Source organism: Hoplias malabaricus, chromosome 10 (genome assembly GCF_029633855.1).
Source record: "Hoplias malabaricus isolate fHopMal1 chromosome 10, fHopMal1.hap1, whole genome shotgun sequence".
Taxonomy (NCBI): Eukaryota; Metazoa; Chordata; class Actinopteri; order Characiformes; family Erythrinidae; genus Hoplias; species Hoplias malabaricus.
Window position 1 is genome coordinate 5,611,092 of NC_089809.1, and position 22,540 is coordinate 5,633,631.

Here is a 22,540-nt window from a genome sequence, read left to right on the forward strand (position 1 = left end):
AAATAATATGCTATTGTTGAGTTCCCAAAGTAAAATTAAGTCAACACATCTTCTACAGAGACAACAAATCTGGAACTTAATACCGCTCAAATAGTAAAACATATATTGTTGCTTGTGAATTTAACTCAAGGTCTGTAGTGTATAATTTGCCCTGTTAAATACACTCAGGTATATATCTTTGATGGACCTGTAATTTATTTTCTCTTTCGAAATCCTAGAAAGTGGTTTGGTGTGGAATTAAAGGATTGAATTATGAAGTTATATAGAAACCCCATGTCTCCTCCCCCATTTGCTTTAAGTTATGGTAAAAAAAAAAATACTATTATAATCCATATGCCATCATTCTTCTATCACCTTTTTCTTCACGTCTTTGTTTCTCTCCTCCTCTGTCACATTCCCCTCCCTCTCTTGGTGCTTTAAACACAGTCACAGTATAAATACAGCTGTCACTTCACACTGGTGTCTATTGTGTATTGTCTGAGTTACTGCAAAACAGTGTTGTTGTTATTTGTTATTATCAAATTTTTCAATTAGTGGAAGGTAAAACTTCAACGAATGGTAAGTCGGCTTTAAAATCATATTAAAAGTCAAGTATTTGGTTTTATGTATTAATATGCAGTCCTATGTTATAATGTTTTTGTGATTTCTGGCTTGATTTATGTTTATTTATTTATTTATTTATTTAAATATTTAGACACACAGCTATGAATTATGCCTTTAATAGGCGGTTTTTAGCGTACGTAAAACATGTTTTATATTAAAATAATTGTATTTTATTACATTTAATTAACTGTACTAACAGTCAAGCATTTGTGAAGGAAAACTTTTGTTTGTTTATAGTTAAAAATTCATGATTATTTGGCAAATGACTAAAATCCCATCCCCGTGAATCGCTGATTTTTCCCCGTTAATTACTGTTAGATTTGTTGATTTAAAATATTTAATCTCAGAACAATATGCACATGATACAGTGATAACATTATTACCACTATTTGGCATATACAGCACTATGTACATAAAACTGATATATCTGTGACGTTTATTTTGGCAGCACTCCATCGATATGGCTCCACCGCTTCTGGCCGAGATTAACCATTGGTGGAGCCAGATTCGATTCCGTCTCCAGAACCGACAAGGATGGAAAGACATGGTGGATGAGACATTTCTCCTTCAGACCAAATGGTATTTTAATGTCACATTAAGATAAAAAAAAAACAACTTTAGAGCATCACCTGCTGTGATTGCTTAAGCCTCTGTAACTCATATCTCTTCATCAAAAAGATTTTAAAAAATGCTAATGCCTTAAAATGAATTCAGACCTAGTTCCACACCACTTCTTTCATTCAGTATTTGTGGCTCTATGAATATGCAGTTAGTCCTCACCTCAATCTCTACTTACACCTCTGCCGCTCACCTGCAGCTCAAAAGCTCCATGATTGGTTCATTAGATTTATGATGTAAGAAACCCTGTTTGTTTAGAACTGTCTATGGGACGCTGCAGTTTCAAAGCCGAAATGTTTAGCCGAACATCTCTTCTAGCTTTAACACCACACAGAAATGTTCACGAGGTTAATCACTTGGTTTTCACTGGATTGTGATTGTGTCTTTTTAAAAACTTTGAGGATTGATTTTAAATAACATTTCCTCATTTATCTTTTTGTTCTCTCAATTTCTCAAACCATTCCAAGTCAGTTCAGTTTCATAATTATTTTACTGAATGATTTGTTCCGACAGTTAAAACACTTCAACAGTTTAATAAATGATTCTCTTGATTCAAAAATGTGTTTTTTCAGTTTAATAAAATGATGTCTCATTTTAATAATATATTCTATCAAATGAATAAACCATTCCTTTATTTAATAACTCTCAATCATTTCCTTGGCTTTTAACGATAGACGAACGGCTGTAAATTTTGCAACAAAAACTGTGATGAAATTTTAGGAATCACAGTTCAAATATTTAGGCTCAGGATTCAGTTCATTTAATGAACCAGCTTAATAATTAATAACATATTCCTATCTAAAAATCCGCATAATCATTTCTCTCTCTTTTTCTCTCTCTCCGTTTCTCCCTCCATCAGCACAAATGAAATTCCTCTGTTTTATGCCACTAAGATGAATAACGTGGGCTGCATAAAGAAATTGCTGGATTGTGCTACCACCAACATCTTTGAGCGAGGTCAGACACTACCTTCACATCATGTTCTGTACAATGACCAGATTACATTTGAATTACATTTGCAGTAATGTCAGATGCTGAGCTACACAGAGGTGTCGGTTAGAGACGGTTTGGAAAGATGATCTTTTGGGTGTTTTTTAGGAGCTCTAGGAGAGACAGCTCTCCATGTGGCAGCGTTGAATGATAATTTTGAGGCTGCGGTTGCTCTAATGCAGGGTGCTCCAGAACTCATCAATGAACCAATGAACAGTGAACTGTATGAAGGTAAACACATGTTAATATCAGTACAAATATACATAAAAATGCATATGGATACATATCATTAGCTGTACACATATTGACTGGTTTGTAGGACTGTAAATGTCTGACCACATTTTGATTCTGATTAATGTCTTCCATCATTTTCTGAAAAATGCATTTAGCATTTTAGCTCATAATAGTTCAATAGTGAAATTGATTATTCAATGATAATAATATATTAATGTGATTTCAGGTATAACAGCACTTCATATTGCTGTCATCAATCAAAACATTAATCTGGTGCGTGAACTGATCCAGAGAGGAGCCGACGTGTCCACACCCAGAGCAATGGGCATGTACTTCCGCAAGAGGAGAGGAGGACTCATTTACTATGGTGACCCAAGTCTCAGCACCGAGGATAAAAGGCTTTGTGTTTTATTATAGCATCAAATGCAATGGTTTCTATTATATTTCTGCAGGTGAGCATATCCTGGCTTTTGCTAGCTGTGTGGGTAATGAAGAGATTATCTCCATGTTGTTGAAGGCTGGAGCTAACATTCGAGCTCAAGATTCACTCGGTAAAAACAAAATTTGTTATAATAACTGAATTCAGTCCAGTTTCCTGTCGTTAATTCAGTTCGTTATAATTTTGTTGTAACATTAAGCCTGTTTTAAACCAAATGGTGGGTTTGTTGTATATCATTTTGCACTGTACAGCATTTTCTCAGACAGGTAGCAGGTATACGGCACATTGTGATGGACCAGCAGTTTATTTCAAAGCTGTATTCATTTGTTTTGTCAAAATTGACGTTACAAAGAACAACTACAACTGGTTTTTAACATAAAAACTTGTAAAAACATCATTTTTGAACGTCTTCTCTCTCTCTGTCTCTCTCTCTCTCTCTCTCTCTTCCTTTCTTTTTCTCTCTCTCTCCCTTTCTTTTTCTCTCTCTCCTTTCTCTCGCTGTCTCTCTCTCTCTTCCTTTCTTTCTCTCTCTCTCTCTCCCTTTTTCTCTTCCTATCTCTCTATCCCTTTCTCTCTCTCTCTCCCCCTCTCTCTCTCTCCCTTTTTCTCTTCCTATCTCTCTATCCCTTTCTCTCTCTCCCCCTCTCTCTCTCTCCCTTTCTTTCTCTCTCTCTCTCCTCAGGTAACACTATTCTACATATTCTGGTCTTGCAGCCCAATAAGATAATTGCGTGTCAGGTAATGGACATGCTGCTGGCTCTGGATGCTGAGCTGGACCCGACAGTGCCGCTCGACAAGATTCCCAACTACAGAGGCCTCACACCTTTCAAACTTGCCGCCAAGAAGGGAAACCAAGTGGTGAGAGACTTATCTGTCCAGGACATTAACTCTATACCTGGATACTGCACTGGACACCTCTACACTCAAAAGACCTCCTGTAGTTTTCCTGTGTCTAAAATCACAAAGTCACAATGTCAGATAAGCAGATCATAGTATTTCCACTTTACAGAGCATGTCTCGGTTCATTGTTTCATTAAGCGGCTAGTGATGTGAAATTGTGAAATTGGCCTCTGGTTAAGGACCGCTGTGACTCCTATTGGGTTTAAAGACATTCTTCTCACTTGATGAATGAAGAATTCTCTGTTGTCTTTCAGGGTAACTGATGTTTTTGTTCTGAACCTGCAGGCGTTCCAGCACATTGTGAACCGCAGGAAGATTGTCCAGTGGAACCTGGGCTCTCTGTCCTCATGCCTTTACGACCTCACCGAGATTGACTCAAGAACAGACGATGCCTCTGTGCTGCAGCTCATTGCCTGCAGTCAGAAGAGAGAGGTGTGTGTGTGTGTATAAATCTGTTCAAATGTGGTCTTTCATTTTATTTTTCACTGTGCTTTATTTGTCTACAGTTGATTTGATGTAGATACATTTTGTTCATTCTGTTTTGGCCATTTTTCTTTTTCTGTTTTCTGTTTTTAGTTTTCAATCTCTAAGTGGCCAAAATGTCAATGTGTTGCTGCTCACATGCATTATCTTTATATTTTTGCCCACAGTCCAGAAGGATCCTAGAGGTGACTCCAGTCCAGCAGCTCATCACTTTGAAGTGGAATCTTTATGGGAAATACTACTTCAGGTGAGTTGTGTTAATGTCCATGTGAAAGTCGGGTACGTACCTGATTCAAGTAAATTACTTCAAAATGTGTATCATTACGGTGGCTCAGAGGGTCAGAATACACCGGCTTTAAGGGGAAAAAAATAGACAAGGTCACAACAGCTTTATTGGAGAACAAGTACAGTACGGTTGCGTTTATTAAGGTTGTTCTATTACAGCGAGAGGTGGTATAACAATCTGCTTTTCCACATGCTCAGCATTCGAGGACGTGATCTGATTTAATCTGCATGATACTGGAAAAAAAATCTTTGCTGGAACATCAGTGTATCTTATTACGCTGATCATTCATTTGGTTATCGCAGGTTTATTTTGTAAACACAGCACTCACAGATAGTGTGCAGCTCTTATTGTATTATGGGGGTAGCCATGACCCATGAGAAAGTGGGTTTGGGGCTGAAGGTGGTTGGTTTGATTCACTCAACCAGAAACCTGAGGAAAACTGGGGGCACAGGGTAACCCCCGCTGTGTGTGTGTGTGTGTGTGTGTTCACTGCCCCTAGTGCACCTATATGTGTGCATGTTCACTACCACAGAGGGGTTAAATGAAGAGGCACAATTTTGTTGTACTGCTGTTGGCATTTGTTTGTTTTTATGAATGTAATGAATATGAATGTAAATCATGGATGTAAATCTTTTATTATGCTATTTAATACCACATTGAAATACCTTTACTTTAAAAGTAACCTACTTTGTAATTAAAAATGTAATTTCATAATTAAATATAGTACTAGCTTCAAACTGAGGAATAAAGTCTAATACACCTGGGTTTCATTGCTGAACAAATTCTTACCCACAATGCTTTGCTGCTGTTTTTGCAGGTTATTGCTACTGGTTTATTTACTGTACATAATAACTTTTACCCTGTGCTGTATGAACCGCCCCCTAAAGGACATTCCTCAAAACTACAGCAAACCAGACATGGACCAATCCATCAAAATTCAGAAAAAACTCAAGGTGAGTTATTGAAGATTACAGTCCTATGCCATATCTAAGGTTTCCTTTCTTTGCAATACTTAATCCTATATAATAAAGAAACAATAAATATATATCATATCATTACACTGCAGATTAACTTCCTGCTGTACATCTTTACATATACCCTTATAGATTTTAATATATTATATAAATATATATAAAACCTCTTGGTTATCATATATTGTAGCAAAAAGATGTATGAATTTCTCCATAGATGATTCCAAGTGTTACAAATAATCAGGAGCAAAACTCTAATAAAACTTCATTCTTAATATAAGTAATATTCTTTATTAATTAAAAAAAAGTAATACAAATTTGAATTTAATCTAAAAGTTCTAGTATTTTATTATTGTTTAAGCATTTTAAACATTTTCAGAAGAAAGAGCGTTCCTACCCTTGAATGTTCATTGAATGATCATGTTATGGAGATACCATTATACAGTTAACAGCAACAATTTAATGTAATAATGTCCTCTGCTCTGTGTGTTTGTAGGAGAGTTATGTAACATATGGTGATCATTTGCGTATGGCCGGAGAAATCATCAGTGTCATAGGAGCGCTAATCATTCTGCTGCTGGAGGTGAGCATTAATAAAATAAGAGCACTGTACAAGTACAAAGCTGCAGTGCTGCTTTTGACTGAATGTTATGAATAAGATTAAGACCAAAAAGATGAGTTTAAAACTTAAAACTGAAGCTCTGTTTGACTTTTCTTAGATTCCCGACATCCTGAGAGTTGGAGTGAAGAGATATTTTGGTCAGACGGCACTCGGAGGCCCATTTCACGTTACTCTGTACGTTTTCTTTATTACACTCACTGATACTAACACAAACACAGAGGTCATTCTCCAGTTTAGGGCACATTTATATGTGCATTTTATTTTTAAATATCGGTTGTACCTTGGTTGACAACTGAATATGAATAGCTTCATGTCTATTCAAATTTAAAATGAATTATGACATCATATTCATATCTGTTTAGTGGTAAATGAAGCAGTGGATGGATTCACATTTAACAAAAGCACTGTTTAGGACAGTCCAACATAATGGGTGAAAATGGTAATTGCCCAACTTTGTAGAAAATGTATAAAAAAATATATATATATATATATATATATATATATATATATAATATATAATAATATTCATTCATTCATTAATTATCTGTAAGCGCTTATCCAATTCAGGGTCGCGGTGGGTCCAGAGCCTACCTGGAATCATTGGGCACAAGGCGGGGAATACACCCTGGAGGGGGCGCCAGTCCTTCACAGGGCAACACACACATTCACTCACACACTCACACCTACGGTCATTTTTGAGTCGGCAATTCACTTACCAACGTGTGTTTTTGGAGCGTGGGAGGAAACCGGAGCACCCGGAGGAAACCCCACGCAGACACAGGGAGAACACACCACACTCCTCACAGACAGTCACCCGGAGGAAACCCCACGCAGACACAGAGATAACACACCACACTCCTCACAGACAGTCACCCGGAGGAAACCCGCGCAGACACAGGGAGAACACACCACACTCCTCACAGACAGTCACCCGGAGGAAACCCGCGCAGACACAGGGAGAACACACCACACTCCTCACAGACAGTCACCTGGAGCGGGACTCAAACCCACAACCTCCAGGTCCCTGGAGCTGTGTGACTGTGACACCTACCTGCTGCAATACTGTGCCGCCCTCATATAATAATATAAAAAAGTAAAAAATGCAAAAATGAAAAAAAGAAACAGACATACTGCATATCGTTGCTGTCCAAAGGAAAACATCTATCTCCAAAACAGTAAATTTAAAAGAGAAGGAAAAAACCTTAGCTTTCAAGTAATTTTGGAGCATTCGTATTGGTCCATCCATTATAAAAGTTTCACAAAGTGTGAAGGACAACTGCTGAGTTCCAATGACGTGTTAAACTAAAAATCAATAAAAATAGAGACACATGTTTTTTCTATGGACAACAATTACATGAAACTAATCCCTAAAATGTAAAGTGCTCTGGAACTGAAGAATCAGAGCTCATATTTTCATCCTGCTGGTTTGTGTAGGATCACGTATGCGGTGCTGGTGGTGGCTCTGTTTATCTTAAGGATCACCGAAATGCCAGGAGAGCTGGTGCTGATGTCCCTGTCTTTGGTTCTTGGCTGGTGCAACGTCCTCTACTTTGCTCGAGGATTCGAAATGCTTGGACCTTATGTCATCGTCATCCAAAAGGTGAGCACAGTCTTCTTTCTCTTTTGGCTCTAAACAGATAAGGTCTAAGCTTACAGTGTCTTTAAATTTTAAATCTGTAAGCGCTTATTCAGTTCAGGGTCACGGTGGGTCCAGAGCCTACCAGGAATCATTGGGCGCAAGGCGGGAATACACCCTGGAGGGGGCGCCAGTCCTTCACAGGGCAACACAGACACATTCACTCACACCTACGGACACTTTTGAGTCGCCAATTCACCTACCAATGGTGCACCCGGAGGAAACCCACGCAGACACAGGGAGAACACACCAAACTCCTCACAGACAGTCACCCGGAGGAAACCCACACAGACACAGAGAGAACACACCACACTCCTCACAGACTGTCACCCGGAGGAAACCCACATAGACACAGGGAGAACACACCGCACTCCTCACAGACAGTCACCCGGAGGAAACCCACACAGACACAGGGAGAACACACCACACTCCTCACAGACAGTCACTGGAGGAAACCCACGCAGACACAGGGAGAACACACCACACTCCTCACAGACAGTCACCCGGAGGAAACCCACGCAGACACAGGGAGAACACACCACACTCCTCACAGACAGTCACCCGGAGCGGGAATCGAACCCACAACCTCCTGGAGCTGTGTGACTGCGACACCTACCTGCTGCGCCACCATGCCACCCTTAAATTTTACAAATTGCACGAATATATAATTTTTTATACTATATTATGTAATCCTTACACAAGTAAAAAGAAATTATGCTTAATCAGCACTGACTGGAAATACATTCAAATTAAAACTGCGTTATGGAAATTGGATTCACAGTAAACATCCTTTTTATTTCACTGTGATGAACTCACTTCAGATTCCTTTTTTATTTGTTAATAATAGGGGACCTTATTTTGCAGAAGTTGAAGTTTTTCAGATCATATGAGCTCTTAGTGTTACACAATAAAATATTTTTAAAAAGTGAATGACAACAGGAATGACTGTTTGCTGATGACTGTTTTTTTTTTTTTTTTTTTTTAGATTCTGTTTGGAGACTTAACTAAGTTTATGTGGCTGAGTCTCATTGCCCTGATAGGATTCTCCACAGGTGAGAACCTGTAATCATTTATACCTTTGGCCAGTTTTGAACAGTTTACTCCTGGTAGTTTTGGACCATTTGTCTGTGCAGTATCTTACTGCCATCAGAGTCCAATATTCATATGAAAGTGTTTGTTTCAAAAGTATTAAATACCACTTTCATCTACGTTTTCATATTTTATTTGTAATAATTATATTATTCGTTGTTTAGAAACATACGTTTCTGTATTTATTTTTTTGTCCCCCTTGTCCTCTCTCAGCTCTGTGGACGTGGTATATGACCCAGGATCCTCTCTCAGTTCCGCAGTATCGCTCCTACCCCATCACTCTTTTCTCCGTGTTTGAGCTTACAATCGGTTTGATTGATCTCCCTGTTGATCACACCATCTATACTCACCCCGTCGTCCAGTTGGTCCACTGCTGCTTTAGCGTGGTCTCACACCTGCTGATGATCAGCCTCCTCACTGCCATGATGAGCGACACCCAGTGGAGAGTAGGTCAGGAGAGAGATGAGCTCTGGAGGACACAGGTCTGTATCACTGCTGATATGTTTACAAGTGCTTTAGTAACATAATCACAAGTTAATCCCTGGGTCTTCATGAGCCTCTCCGTAATCAGAAACCTTCTAAAGAAAATACACAGAACTAGAGCATTATCACCACATGTGATGAAACATTTTTTTCCCTGGTAAATGATGAGCACATGATCAGATTTTTTCCAAGTCAGGCATTTTTATGACTACAAACAAGTTCATACAACTATTTTTGGTTTTTGTTTTCCTGTGCACGAAGGTTTCCAGTGAAACCTTTTTTTATCCAGTTCTGTTTCTGCACATGAACAAGTGCAAAAAAAAAAAAAAGAGAAAGAGGTCAGAGTAAGGTCAAATGAGCTGAAAATAAAGGTCTTTAAAGACATTTTCTTAGAGGATTCTCTTTATATTAATGTTTAAATTGATTTATTCAATTAGTTGTGCATTACATTTATTTATATTCTTGGAACTGCTCTGCTGTTATTAATAACATGCATGTTGTGTGCAGGTTGTAGCCACGATTATGATGTTGGAGCAGAGGCTGCCACGGTGTTTGTGGCCAAGGCTTGGTCTGTGTGGGCTGCTCTATGGTCTGGGGAATCGCTGGTATCTCCGGTAAGGAACCACCGCACCCACAGAGAACACAAACAAAACAGCTGAGTGGCTTTACCCAACGCTGGCAAGAATCACATTCAACTCAATGAGAATGCAGTATTTGTGGTGTTCAGTCAAAATACCGTTATTTATAGTGTGTTAATCAGTAACTTTCATTGTGTTTCATTTCATTGTGTATGCACTTACATTCTGCAGTGAGGTGCACTTAAGGAACTTTGAAGATTAGTGTTTTTCCCAAAAAACTACATCTTTCTTCCCTTTAGTTTAGTTCTATTAGAAACGCTGTACATTTTAATATACAGGGGGTCCTCGACTTACGACGTTGATCCGTTCCTTCGTCGCGTCGTAAAGGATTTTTGGTGTAAGTCGGAACATACGTACATACTGTACGTAAATAACATACTGTAAGCACTGATCCTATCCTAACACCTATCCTCCTCGGTCCCAAGCTGCGCAACCGTGTATTCTTCACACCAAACACGAAGTTCGCGTTACGACGTTTACGACGCAAAACCACTTAAGTCAAAACAAGGCTTTATACAGTAAATGGGAGGTGTCGTAACCACGAAACATCCTAACTCTGGACTGACGTAACCCAAGGACCTCCTGTATTGACGATAATCGTCAATCACTCTTTCAACCTAGCAACAGTAACTAAGGAACACAGTCTGTGGAGTACAGAAAATTCCAGAGCCTAATTTTATGGCAAATTACACCTCATTTAAATATTTACTTTTATTTTAGGGTTGAGGACCGCAACGACCAGTACGTGCAGAAGATCAGGCGCTACGCCAACGTCTTTGCCAAAATGGAGGAGCTAGAAAAAAAGGAAAACGAGAGGGAAAATGAGTCTGAGAAGAACGGAAATAACGACAGCGCGGTGGAAGAAAAGTCAAGTCCAAAGAAGGATGCATCTCATCCCGACAGGAAGTCGTTACAGTGCTGGGAAGTCATCCGGCAGAGCGTGCTAAGCACGGACCTGGAGAACGAAGAGCATTCCGAAGCACATGAAATGAAGAGCGCTTGAAACATAATCAAATAGGAAATAAATTTTATTAAATGAATATTACATTGGCGGAAAATCACATCAAATAGACACTGTGTGCAGTAGAAAAGGCTGAATTACAGAAAAAAGACAGGGTTTAAACCACTATAATAAAGACCAAGACATCCCCACTATTTAATTAAAAGGCAGCTACACTGATGTTCTTTTAATTTCAGAATAAATTCTGTAGAAGATTTAGTGCAATTAATGTTTTAAAGCTGTAAAAATCAGTGCAATTTAGAGGACAGAACTAAATAAGCACAAAGTCACTTTGAATGAATATATTTAGTGCACCTAATTTCTCTGTTCTACTGTGTATCTTATAATAATGATGTACAAATGCATAACACTTGATTGCTGATCACTGAATGGATTATACTTCTTGTGTTGATTGTGTATTTCTCATTATGTCTAAGCTGTATGTGTGAATGGTTAGAGAGAGGACTGGATTAAATGCAGATGTTTTATGATGGTTGCAGTTAATATAGTTCCAATTTTAAGCTTTCTGACATATGTAATGGGAGATGTCAGTGCATGGACTCAAATGCCAGTTCTTTTTGAACCACATTTTAGCTTTCAGAAACACACAGTTGCCGTTCTGCAAGTTCTCTGCCCAGTATCTGTAAGAAAAGAAAAATCCTCTCCATTAGATTCTCATAGCCCAAGTACTTCATAAAAGTGCTGCTCCAAACAAAACCTTTCCTGAGGTTCCTAATATCTGGGACGTAATGAGTCGTTTAATCAGATCTAATCTAGACCTAAGAGTTACGTGATATTTACTATATAGCAGGGGTAATTCATTCAAATTCAATATGATCCATTCATTCATTCATTGTTTGTAACCGCTTATCCAGGTCCATACACCCTGGAGGGGGCGCCAGTCCTTCACAGGGCAGATATGATCCAGTTAGCTCATAACTTACATTATGATCAGTGCTATGTCCTGCATATTTCAAGTAGTCTTGTAGTTATAGCAACATTTTATGTAGTTAACAACTGAATGTTAAATCAAATTCCACTTTCAATTATATTTCAACATATTTCCAAAAGATTTATAAATAAATATAAATAACAAATACTCTAAATAAATAGGCTTTTCTCATTTCAAGTAAAATTTACAAATAAAACAATGATTTTTTAAAAAACTTTATATTTTAAATAAAATCCCTAATAAATGTATTGCTTTTCCATAACCAGCAATCTGATTGGCTCTTATTTCTGAAGGACCAGACTTTATCCGTTAAGAATAATCTGACTGGCTCTTATCGCTGAAAAACCGGACTTTATCCGTTAACAGTAATCTGATTGACTCTTATTGCTGAAGGACAGGACTTTATCCATTAACAGTAATCTGATTGGCTCTTATTTCTGAAGGACCGGACTTTATCCGTTAACAGTAATCTGATTGGCTCTTATCGCTGAAGGACCGGACTTTATCCGTTAACAGTAATCTGATTGGCTCTTATCGCTGAAGGACCAGACTTTATCCGTTAACAGTAATCTGATTGGCTCTTATTTCTGAAGGACCGGACTTTATCCGTTAACAGTAATCTGATTGGCTCTTATTTCTGAAGGACCGGACTTTATCCGTTAACAGTAATCTGTTAGGCTCTTATTGCTGAAGGACCAGACTTTATCCATTAACAGTAATCTGATTGGCTCTTATTTCTGAAGGACCGGACTTTATCCGTTAACAGTAATCTGATTGGCTCTTACTGTGAAGGACCGGACTTTATCTGTTAACAGTAATCTGATTGGCTCTTATCGCTGAAGGACCGGATTTTATCCGTTAACAGTAATCTGATTGGCTCTTATCGCTGAAGGACCGGATTTTATCCGTAAACAGAATCCATGTTCAGCGTCATGAGAATATTTCAAACAGTAATCGTTCCCTTCTTAAAGCTTCTGGTTTACTGAACACAACCCTGTCGTCCCGAAAGTGTCCCAAAATAGGTTTTATCAATTTTACAACACTGTTCATATTTAAACAGCACTTAATAGTTTACAGATTACCGGTCCAGGTCCAGATAGGACAGCATCTGGGTCCGGAGCTGGACTGCCTATTTGTGACCCCTGCTATATGGTATATATATCAACGGCTATTAAAACTGCAAAGCATAAATGAGCTGCTAAATTTTTAAGAATATTTCTGATTCAAAACTAACACTACAGGATTCATTATATTCCATTTCTCACCCTGTGATCAGTGAAGTGTTGTTGATCCAGGTCCATGGCTCTGTTCCCAAGCTACGGTTAAGTCCAATCCAGTACAGCATGGATCCCTTCTGAGTCAGAAACTTCTACAGAAATCACACAAAATATTCAGCAGTGAGATGCTGGTTTTATGATATCACAAATGTAATTACACGATTGCACCACAATCCTGAAATGGATAAGCGGAAGAAATTGATGATGATGATGATGATGAATTACATGATTGGTTGTTTGTGAAGGTAATTTTCCCAAATCATTGCTGTCCACAAGAATAACAATCTATCATCAATACATCATTTGAACACAGTAGCTGTCCTTCACATTGTGTGAAAATATCATGATAAAATCTTTTCACATTGACTTCCACTGAAAGTTAAGGACTTTTCCTTCTCCCGTAAAGTTACTATATTTGGAGATGGATGTTTTCTGTTGGACAGCAATAATAAGGAAATAACACATTGACATTTTACAAAATTTAATGAAAAATGTACAAACTGGGGATTGTTACATAGAACAAAGGTGACTGACTAACCTGCACTCGTTCATTACTAATGACCACCAGGTCTCCCCCTATCTTATGACACTCGTTTCTGCTCTCCTGCCAGGTGAGACGAACCCGAGACAAGAAGTAGCAGGAGTCCTCAAACTTCAGCCAGTCTTTGCCACACTCGGTGCACGCAGTCACTATGAGAGAAGGGGTTAAAGTACAGTTTCCATAATGAAGCAGCTGCACATGAGCCTAATGTCACAATGTCCAGTGCCAACTGTGGGCTAGAGGGTTATAAACCCAGTGGTAGGCAGTGATGTAATGGTACTAAGTTCTCTGAGTGGTGGAGCTCCATCAGCTAACCACATAACATGAGAATAAATGTTCTTATATTCATTATGATTCAGGAAAAAAAAAAAAGTGATTACTCATGTAAATAAGAAAGGTAAAGTTTATTAAAACTGTTATTTTCCTCACCAACGTTTGATGAGACGGGTTGTGATGATAGTATTTTCTCACACGCTTGGCGGTTACAAACGCCTGCCTTTGACATACTCTCAGGATCCACCAAGGTTGGACACTGCTTACTGGACTGTGCTTTAGACACAGAAATGTGGAGAGATTTAATGCAAATACAGTTCACTCAGTGAAAAACACCACAGCTGAAACAAGAAAAAGCATCCACTTCAAGAAACAATTCATTATTTCATAAAATCTACTTAGAAGATCTCTGGACAAAACACAAATGTTTTGACACATTGGTGCCATTTTAAAATGCCTGCTGCCTTTTACATGGTGTCATTGTGAAAACGGCCAATGTCCAGTGGTGGAGTAAACTGAATGTAGGACTGAACAGGGTGGTCTTAATGTGAAGTCTGATCGGTGTGTACTTACTTGTAACAGCCAGAGCCACAACCACAGCCAGCAGCACAAAGCAGAGGAGGAGGAGAAAAGCGGAGAGTCTTCGATAAAAAGTCACTTTTTTGTAGACATCTAAACAAAAAAAAAGGACCATAAACAGAGACAACTAATTTAGCATTTCGTTAATAAAAACACTTCAGACGGATTAGTATTTTTCCATTTTATTTTATTTTTTTTAATTATCTACACCACCTTAAATGATGCAGAGTATGGACATTCATTACGCAGCTGTATTAATACTTAGTACTCATTCCTGCACCATTTAAGGTGGAACGGATTATTCGAAGTATGCGCTGCTCCACAGCTTTAACAATTCTTGCATTCCTTAATGTGGACCTGAAATAACGGTTCATCCATTATTCGGGTGGCAGAATGCTACGTTACCTGAAATTTAAGGTGGAACTGAGGATTGGATAAAGAGGCTATCATTTTAGCTAAGGAAAATTACAACAGGGAAACATTGAAATATTTGAGGTAGAACCGAAGAGTCAAAGAAACATTGCTATGCTATGCTAGGTTCGTGGCCTTGTTGTACTATTATTTGCAGCTATTTTTAAGCTTCTTCACAAAAGCTGTAACACCAGTTAAGGTGGTCCCAAACCAAAACACCGACGTTTTCTGATATTATCTGATAGTAGGTAAAAGAAATAGGAATTAGTCAACTTTCGAGGTCATTTAAGGTGAAAGGTAGTTAAAATCCCATCAAGAAGCAAAAGTTAATTCCAGTTTCGTTGCGGTACTGTATTATAATAAAGCCCAGGTCATATTTATCCCTGTCCCATTTAAGGTGGAAAGGAAAATGGGAATATATAGTTAATCTAAGGTCTTTTAGATTGTGAAATCCTTCACCGTTTCAATTGTAAATTAGAAGAACAGTAGTTATTTGTTTGGTAATGCAGAAGTATAAAAAAAAAGAAGCCCCTGTCCTGACCGGTCCTCACCTGTACTTTGCGGCGGCTGCTGCTGCTTGGATGCGGCCAACGCTTTTTCATCTGCGTAGCTTCCGAAATTACAAAATTTCACATACATGACTACAGCTCCCGTGGGCTTAAATGAGCCGCTTCGTTCTTTCAAGATGTTTTCTAGTCGAGAACAGGGCCCTTTTTCCCCACAAAGCTCTTTCAGCTCTATTTAAACTCAACTCATGAATTTGGAAATGACTTTACCCCCCTGCCCTCGTCTCTATGGTGACGGGTTTACAGATAGGAATGGGCCCTACAGGGCAGTGCCACCGAATTTCTTAGCTACAATTTCTGTATAAAGGGGCACTCTGGGAAAAGGTCCCACTCTGGTCAATGATTCACCACCTCCTAAAATTCATCTCCATTCATCAGAATATTGACGGTAGTTCCAATGAGAAAAACTTCACACCTTCATTAAGTAAACATGGACCTATGAATATGCAGTTACTCCCGACTTATCTTGCTTTGAGCTCAGAAACCCCAAAGCTGATGTGATTGGTTCCTTAGGTTTATGATGTAAGAAAACAGTTTCTGTCTGAATTCATATTTTTGAAGCTGTTTTTAGAATGCTGCCAGACAGACAGGTTAAATAGGCCAAAACTTGTTTGAATTCAAACGGTTGTTACAGCTGCAAATGCTGTTAAAACTTTGCAACATTTTTTGGCCCTGGGTTGCCGTAAAAGCCTTGAGACCAAACCTACATTTTCTTTAGGTAGAATATTTGCAGACAAGCTGTAATGTTTTTCTCCTGTTAGCCAGCTAATGCTAATAGGATGCTAATAAGACTAGCTAATATCACTGCTGGAAAGCCAAAAATCATGTCTGTATTTATTAGTGCTTTCTTTCTCTGTTCAGTAATGATGGAGATGTACACACACAGCTCTGTAATTCAAAATATTCGTCAAAGAAGATGTAATGTTTTAGATTAACGTGAATTTTATCTTTAAAAGCATGGCACAAATGTGTAGGCTCTATTATGGTTTTAGAGAGTATATTAAATGCAGTATTTTATTTGTTGTAGACATCACAAGGTCTGGTTCCTATCACCATTTCAAAAATATCAGGGTCAGGGTTTCTCTTCAAAGAACCAGTTCACATTGAATCTTTAAAAAGACTTTGAAATTCACTGTATGACTTTCTTAACGTTTCAAGAACTGCTGTCTGCAGAAATTTGGAAAAATTGGTGGATCTCTCCTTAAACACAGTGCACATGTTGTTTGTTCCGGTTCAGATTGTTGTCTGGCCTAAACATAGACGAGAACAGAGGAGCTAAATCTGCACTTCAGTAAAAGTCTTCTTCTGTCAGTTACATAATACTTCACGTATAATCCTGACAATCGAAGAACAGGGTGCAAGTAAAGTATACAGAGCAACAGATTGACTGCTGTTTATAATTTGAGAACTACAAAGTGCACCTCTATGGCCAACAGAGCTGAGAGTATGGACAGTAAGTGCAGAAACATAAGATGGACATTATGTTATGGCCGATCAGTGTATAGTATTTGAATTGGACAAACGTTAAAATAACTGCATTTTTGTGGTTTTATTTCCCATCTATAGGTATTTAAATATCCTTGGGGTTGTGGCTTTTTTAGGCTTATTTTTAGTGTTGTTTTGCAGGCACCGTTCTTGAGGACATTCTCAGCCTAAACCAAAAGATAAAAGCCTGTTTTTCAGGATTAGAGGAAGTCAAAATAGTGCCAGCTTTGTCTGTTAATGATATCTGTGTGCCATTCATCTACTCGGTTTATGATTAAAGTCAGAGAGCACCCAAGGTTTATTTAATTTTTAACCACAAAAGCAATTAAATAAATGATATTCATTTCTCAGTAACAGTATATTAAAAACTACAAATATAATAATTACATAGAAGCCTCAACAGATCAATATCATAAAATGCTGGGGTGACACCAAACCTTGAGTGGTTCACAAATGTCCCATTTCTCCCCAAATATTTTAATACATTTCTCCACTTTTTAATTTTTATGTTTTTTGTTTTCTTTTCTTAGGATTTTCTCTTAAGAAAACGTACAAGGAAATTTGTGGTTTTAATGGGAAATAACCAAACAAAGGGTGGACATTTTCACATCATTTCCTGCATTCCATGAGACAAACAAGCAGCTCTGTCTTAAGTTGTACTTCGTATCATATTTCACTCCAATGTCCCAAACCAGAGCGTGGTTTTAACAACTAAAAGAGGCCTTTATTATTCGGGCACCTCCCCATCGCTATTACATTCCACTTGCTTACAATTGTTCTTTTGTCTGTAGTACAACAACTCAGGCTAGAGCCAAGACAAGTGCACACCATATACATATATAACAGTACACAGATCAGCCATAACATTATGACCACTTCCTTGTTTCTACACTCAGGGTCCATTCTCTGTAGGCCATCTGCAAACTTTGTTTGCCTACTTTCACCCTGTGAATACATGGGTGGGGGCCCATGTATTTTCTGTCTAGTGGATCATTCTCAGCGCTGCAGTGACAGAGAGGTTGTGGTGGTGTGTCAGTTTGTTTGGCACAGACAGGAGTGGATCTGACACAGCAGTGCCGCAGGAGTTTAGTCGCTCAGTCACTCCGTGTCATGTGAGAACTAGAAACAAAGTGCACAGAGCAACCGGTGGCCTACCGTTATTTATAGAATCACCAAATTCTTCAATTGCAGAATTGTTTCAACACACCATCTAGCATTTTTGAGGATCACAATGGCTGTGCGGGCATCAAAGAGGAACGAACTCCTCATTCAGTTCAGAAGAAGTGTTTGATCAGCAATTATGAGTAATCTGTTCATAATAAGTAAGCAAACACATCCTCTACAGTGAATATCTGCACATTTCCATGCACAGTTACTTTATATTTTGCTGAAATATATTGAGGAAACAAACATTAAATATGGCCTGTGCATAAGTTAAACGTAGAAATCCTTTATTTAAGTTTACTTTGTTTTACAGATATATTGCCTGTCCTTTATACTCCAGTATGTGTTCAGTTTGCTGTTTTTTAAGGAAGTGAGGAACGTGAAAACTGCACAAAGACAGCAGAACTTGATTGCAGAGGCGCCAGACTGATGTGGTAATATTATGACAAAATCTTTGTCAGGAAGGGAATTGTATACTGTAAAATAACAGCTGCTTTTAATTCTTCAAACACCAGGCTTTTGAATTGTTTGAACTGACCCAACCTTTTATAATCTGCATGGTTAATATTTTCCAAGTGTGTTGTGTTGTGAATTGGCCTTGATTTAGCGGTACTGAGATAAGAAATGGTAGTTAATTTCACCTGTTTCTGGGGAAGTACGTGCTCCTCCCTCTCCCAGGTTGGTGGATTGGTGTGTGCCTGGAGCAGACTTCACTCACGGGGGAATTTGATAATAACTTAATTTGCGGACCAAAGTCCACCGACCTCAAAGTTTTCAGTCAATAGAGATATTTATAATTATGGTGTAGTACAATTTTCATTACATACTGTTAATAAAACACAATTATGGTGAAGTTATGGTAAGTTTTGAATATAGAGGTCAAACTGCAACATAAATGACAACATTCCTCCAACCTACTGCTGAAAAAAAGAAAACGGCATGTTTGTTAATTCTCTAATGGTCAGTGGTTTTCTGTTTAGTTCCTGTATATAACTTGCGTTTCTTTCTGTCCACGTGTGTTTATGTTTATATCTTTTTTCTGTGTTTTTTTTTGGTGTAGTCTTACTACTACTTTTTTTAAAGTTCCTTTTCTGAATGAACAAAATGTGAAAACAGCAGCAGTACATGAGTCTAAGGTCATTATGGCCAATGGTGAAAAAGAGGACACGTCTCCGGGGGGGGGGGGGGGGGGTGGTAGTGGTAATGAGCTGAACCTATGTTTGCTTTTAGGTCCTTTACACCTTTATTTGCTACACAAACATGGGAATTTCTTTTTTAATTCATCTGAGAACTTACATTTACGTTTCGGCATAGCTGCTCGAGATGAGGGTAGGTACATGAGCTTTGCCTGACGTAAACAAGGACTACTGACGTGCAGACTGACCAATTAAATGTTTACAGAGAAGGTTATCGACCAATAACGGTAGCTCTACAATCAGACCGTCCAATCAGAAGATTTTAGGCTACTTCACCACGCCCCCTTCTCACTCAAGCGAACCAATCGGAGTAGGGGAGGGCGGGACTAGTTTGTGAACGAAACTTCTCGAAATTCTATGTAAGCTCTAGAAAAACAAAATCCCGGACGTTTGTGAAATTCCGCCCGGACATTTTTTTAAGTCTTAAAAAGAGGACATGTCCGGGTAAAAGAGGACGTCTGGTCACCCAATGCTAAGTGTGGCCTTGAGGGATATCAACCCACCAAACACTGGGCTATAGTGGATATACGTCCTCTGGAGTAACAGAGTTCCATTCAATAACTTTGGCACCAGTTCTGTTCCCAGAACAAAACATCCAACATTAACACCTCTCCTTTCTCATGGTCATGTGACCAGTGCCATATTCTCACAGCACTGTTTTGAAATGACTTCAGTTCAGTGAAAACCATTTTTTATCCCATCTCCAGACGTCTACTTATGGTGCCTGATGTTTTAAGGGATGTAAAACCTTGTCGTGTTGGTAGACGCACTCTTCTCAGGCACTTCGTTCTATTCTTTGCTCTCTGTTCCTCTTTTTGTTGTTTGGTATTTTTTATTTCCGATTTAGATTTCCGAGACAGCTGGAGTTTTGCAAGGATTTACAGACACCCAGCTAAGCGTTTTTCCAGGATTGTTGTTCAAATTGTTTCCCACATAAATGTGAGATTTGTAAAATAATGTAATGTTTTGAGGATTTTTGCTTATCATTAGCTCCTCCATTTCTTCTGCTATTGTGTTTATTTCTGTAAATTAGTTCTGTTCTTACTGTCTGCCTTTTATTGCGCCTTTTTTCTAAAAGCCCATGACATAACTTCAGCATGAATAGAGGAACACTTCCCACCCGTATGTGGATATGCATTATGTGACACCACAAAAATCTGAATATCTATATATATGTATGTGTGTGTGTGTGTGTGTGTGCTTGTGTGTCTCTCTGTGTGTATGTGTGTGTGTGTGTGTGTGCGTGCTTGTGTGTCTCTCTGTGTATATGTGTGTGTATGTGTATGTGTGTGTCTATGTGTTTGTGTGTCTCTGTGTGTATGTGTGTGTGTGTGTTTATGTTTGTGTGTGTGTGTGTGTATGTGTGTTTGTGTATGTATGTGTATATGTGTGTTTGTGTGTGTGTATGTGTGTGTCTGTGTGTGTGTCCCTCTGTGTGTGTGTGTGTGTGTGTGTGTGCTTGTGTGTCTCTCTGTGTGTATGTGTGTGTGTGTGTGTCTGTGTCTATGTGTTTGTGTGTCTCTGTGTGTATGTGTGTGTGTGTGTGTTTATGTTTGTGTGTGTGTATGTGTGTTTGTGTATGTATGTGTATATGTGTGTGTGTGTGTGTGTGTGTGTACCCCTCATATATAGTTTACCTCCTTTGTCTTTTGGAGGAGAAGCAGGAGCATGAGCCAAAGAGTAGACGTCATCTGTTGGAGTCTTCAGAGTGGAATACGGATTTTCGGCGTCTTTTTTATCTTCTTTTTCATCTTCTTTTTCATCTGCCATTTTCTCATCTTTTTGAGAAAGAAAGTAAAACACACCGTGAAATGTGCACAGCCTTCAGAAACGGAAACAGTAGAAGAACTAAAGGAAAGACCTGTATGTTTCACTTCAGTTTCATCTGCTGCAATGTTTGAGAAACTCAAGAATAACTATAATAACACTGTACTAAGTCTAGGATGGTGCTGAATAATTCCTTGCAGACACTGAGAGATTTGTAGTGGTCAGGATTCTGCTGTTCTTTTGGTTTTTGTCCTAGTCATAAGCTCTGTTTCTTTGCCTGTCCCCATTAGCCATGCCCTGCACCACTGAGTCGTGAGGCAGTGTGACTGGGCATTGGAATTAGAATTAGAATTAACTCTCACATGTCCCTTCTTTTCTTTTGTTAAATAAGACCTTCTGTGGTTGTTTGTGTTTAGTTTCTCAGTTTGTTTTTCTATTCCTCTGTTCATGGTCAGTGTGAGCCCTTTGTGCTTTATTCCTGTCTTTGCTCATGTTTAATCCCCTTTATACTTATTAAACATTACTCATCTCTGCAGATGCTTTCGCCATCTCCTCTCCTTCGCAACCCACATGACAAACAGTAGATGAGTTTCGTTTAAAAAAAACAGTAAACCTTTGTTAAATAGTTGTAAGCAATTCATAGCATTTGGTCAATAGTTGATAGAATTTACTGAAATATTGAAAGTATTTACGGAGAACGTATGGCTCAGTAATGACCTTGAACGGCTCACTGACTACAAATCATTTTTCAGTAGTTAGAATAATGATGAAAATTTAGTTGATTTAAATAATTTAGTTAATTCTCAAGAAAACACAGGAGATAAAGAAATATTTATTGTAGTTGATGATGAATTTATAGTAGTTTACGAAGAAGACGATGACATAGTAGTGTCTTATTAATAAATATATGATAGACTTAGAGTTAACGAATTCAGAGTTTACATGGTGCAATGTTATAATGATATCAATAACAATATTATTATTATTATCATTGTTATTAATAATAATAATAATAATAATAATAATAATAATTGGTTAACTTTTTTTTACCTGTAGTCTCTACTATTTTGCAGTAATCGGTACCCTCATTCACTTCTGCTGGGATGAGCTCTGCCATCTCCACCTCGGACTTTTTTTCACACGCCATGGCTTTCTCTCTCCCTTTTTCTGTGTTTCGCTTTTCTGATTAAAACCCTGGAAGCTCTTGGACAAAAGAGACTTATTAAGAGTAACTCCTTCAGAGGCCTTGTCTTCTGTGCTCTAGCCAATCTGACCTCACATATCTAATACTGTACCTATGCAAAGCCAATCAAATATCTCTAATTCTGTCTCTGCTG

The 22,540-nt window shown here is 38.4% G+C and overlaps 2 protein-coding genes across 3 annotated transcripts; one reads left to right on the top strand and one right to left on the bottom strand.

Annotated features, from left to right (window-relative positions):
* The first annotated feature begins 463 nt into the window (after positions 1 to 463).
* Positions 464 to 11,007, top strand: trpv6 (transient receptor potential cation channel, subfamily V, member 6). Its single transcript, XM_066683423.1, has 17 exons — positions 464 to 558; positions 1,052 to 1,182; positions 2,081 to 2,178; positions 2,320 to 2,442; positions 2,672 to 2,812; positions 2,898 to 2,996; positions 3,567 to 3,742; positions 4,070 to 4,216; positions 4,435 to 4,514; positions 5,371 to 5,506; positions 6,021 to 6,107; positions 6,244 to 6,320; positions 7,581 to 7,746; positions 8,768 to 8,834; positions 9,085 to 9,353; positions 9,862 to 9,968; positions 10,713 to 11,007. The coding sequence occupies exons 1-17, from the start codon at positions 556 to 558 to the stop codon at positions 10,993 to 10,995; spliced, it is 2,190 nt and encodes a 729-aa protein (XP_066539520.1). The 5' UTR covers positions 464 to 555; the 3' UTR covers positions 10,996 to 11,007.
* si:dkey-26c10.5 (uncharacterized protein LOC563797 homolog) lies at positions 11,003 to 22,540 on the bottom strand. 2 transcript variants are annotated; one of them, XM_066683424.1, is made up of 7 exons: positions 22,254 to 22,540; positions 21,074 to 21,214; positions 14,609 to 14,707; positions 14,192 to 14,311; positions 13,760 to 13,911; positions 13,210 to 13,313; positions 11,003 to 11,633 (listed from the first exon to the last, which is right to left on the bottom strand). In XM_066683424.1, the coding sequence occupies exons 1-7, from the start codon at positions 22,348 to 22,350 to the stop codon at positions 11,510 to 11,512; spliced, it is 837 nt and encodes a 278-aa protein (XP_066539521.1). In that variant the 5' UTR covers positions 22,351 to 22,540; the 3' UTR covers positions 11,003 to 11,509. The 2 variants fall into 2 exon arrangements, with proteins under 2 accessions (XP_066539521.1, XP_066539522.1); XM_066683425.1 differs by lacking the exons at positions 21,074 to 21,214; positions 22,254 to 22,540 and adding an exon at positions 15,577 to 15,823.

Excerpts from the sequence above, each read along its gene's own strand:
- si:dkey-26c10.5 (XM_066683424.1), bottom strand. The coding sequence starts at position 22,350 with ATGGCGTGTGAAAAAAAGTCCGAGGTGGAGATGGCAGAGCTCATCCCA. Across the intron at positions 14,312-14,608 it reads TGTGGCTCTGGCTGTTACAA|CACAGTCCAGTAAGCAGTGT; the intron begins GTAAGTACACAC and ends CTGTGTCTAAAG. Across the intron at positions 13,314-13,759 it reads TTAGTAATGAACGAGTGCAG|AAGTTTCTGACTCAGAAGGG; the intron begins GTTAGTCAGTCA and ends TGATTTCTGTAG.
- trpv6 (XM_066683423.1), top strand. Across the intron at positions 4,515-5,370 it reads TATGGGAAATACTACTTCAG|GTTATTGCTACTGGTTTATT; the intron begins GTGAGTTGTGTT and ends CTGTTTTTGCAG. Across the intron at positions 6,108-6,243 it reads TAATCATTCTGCTGCTGGAG|ATTCCCGACATCCTGAGAGT; the intron begins GTGAGCATTAAT and ends GACTTTTCTTAG.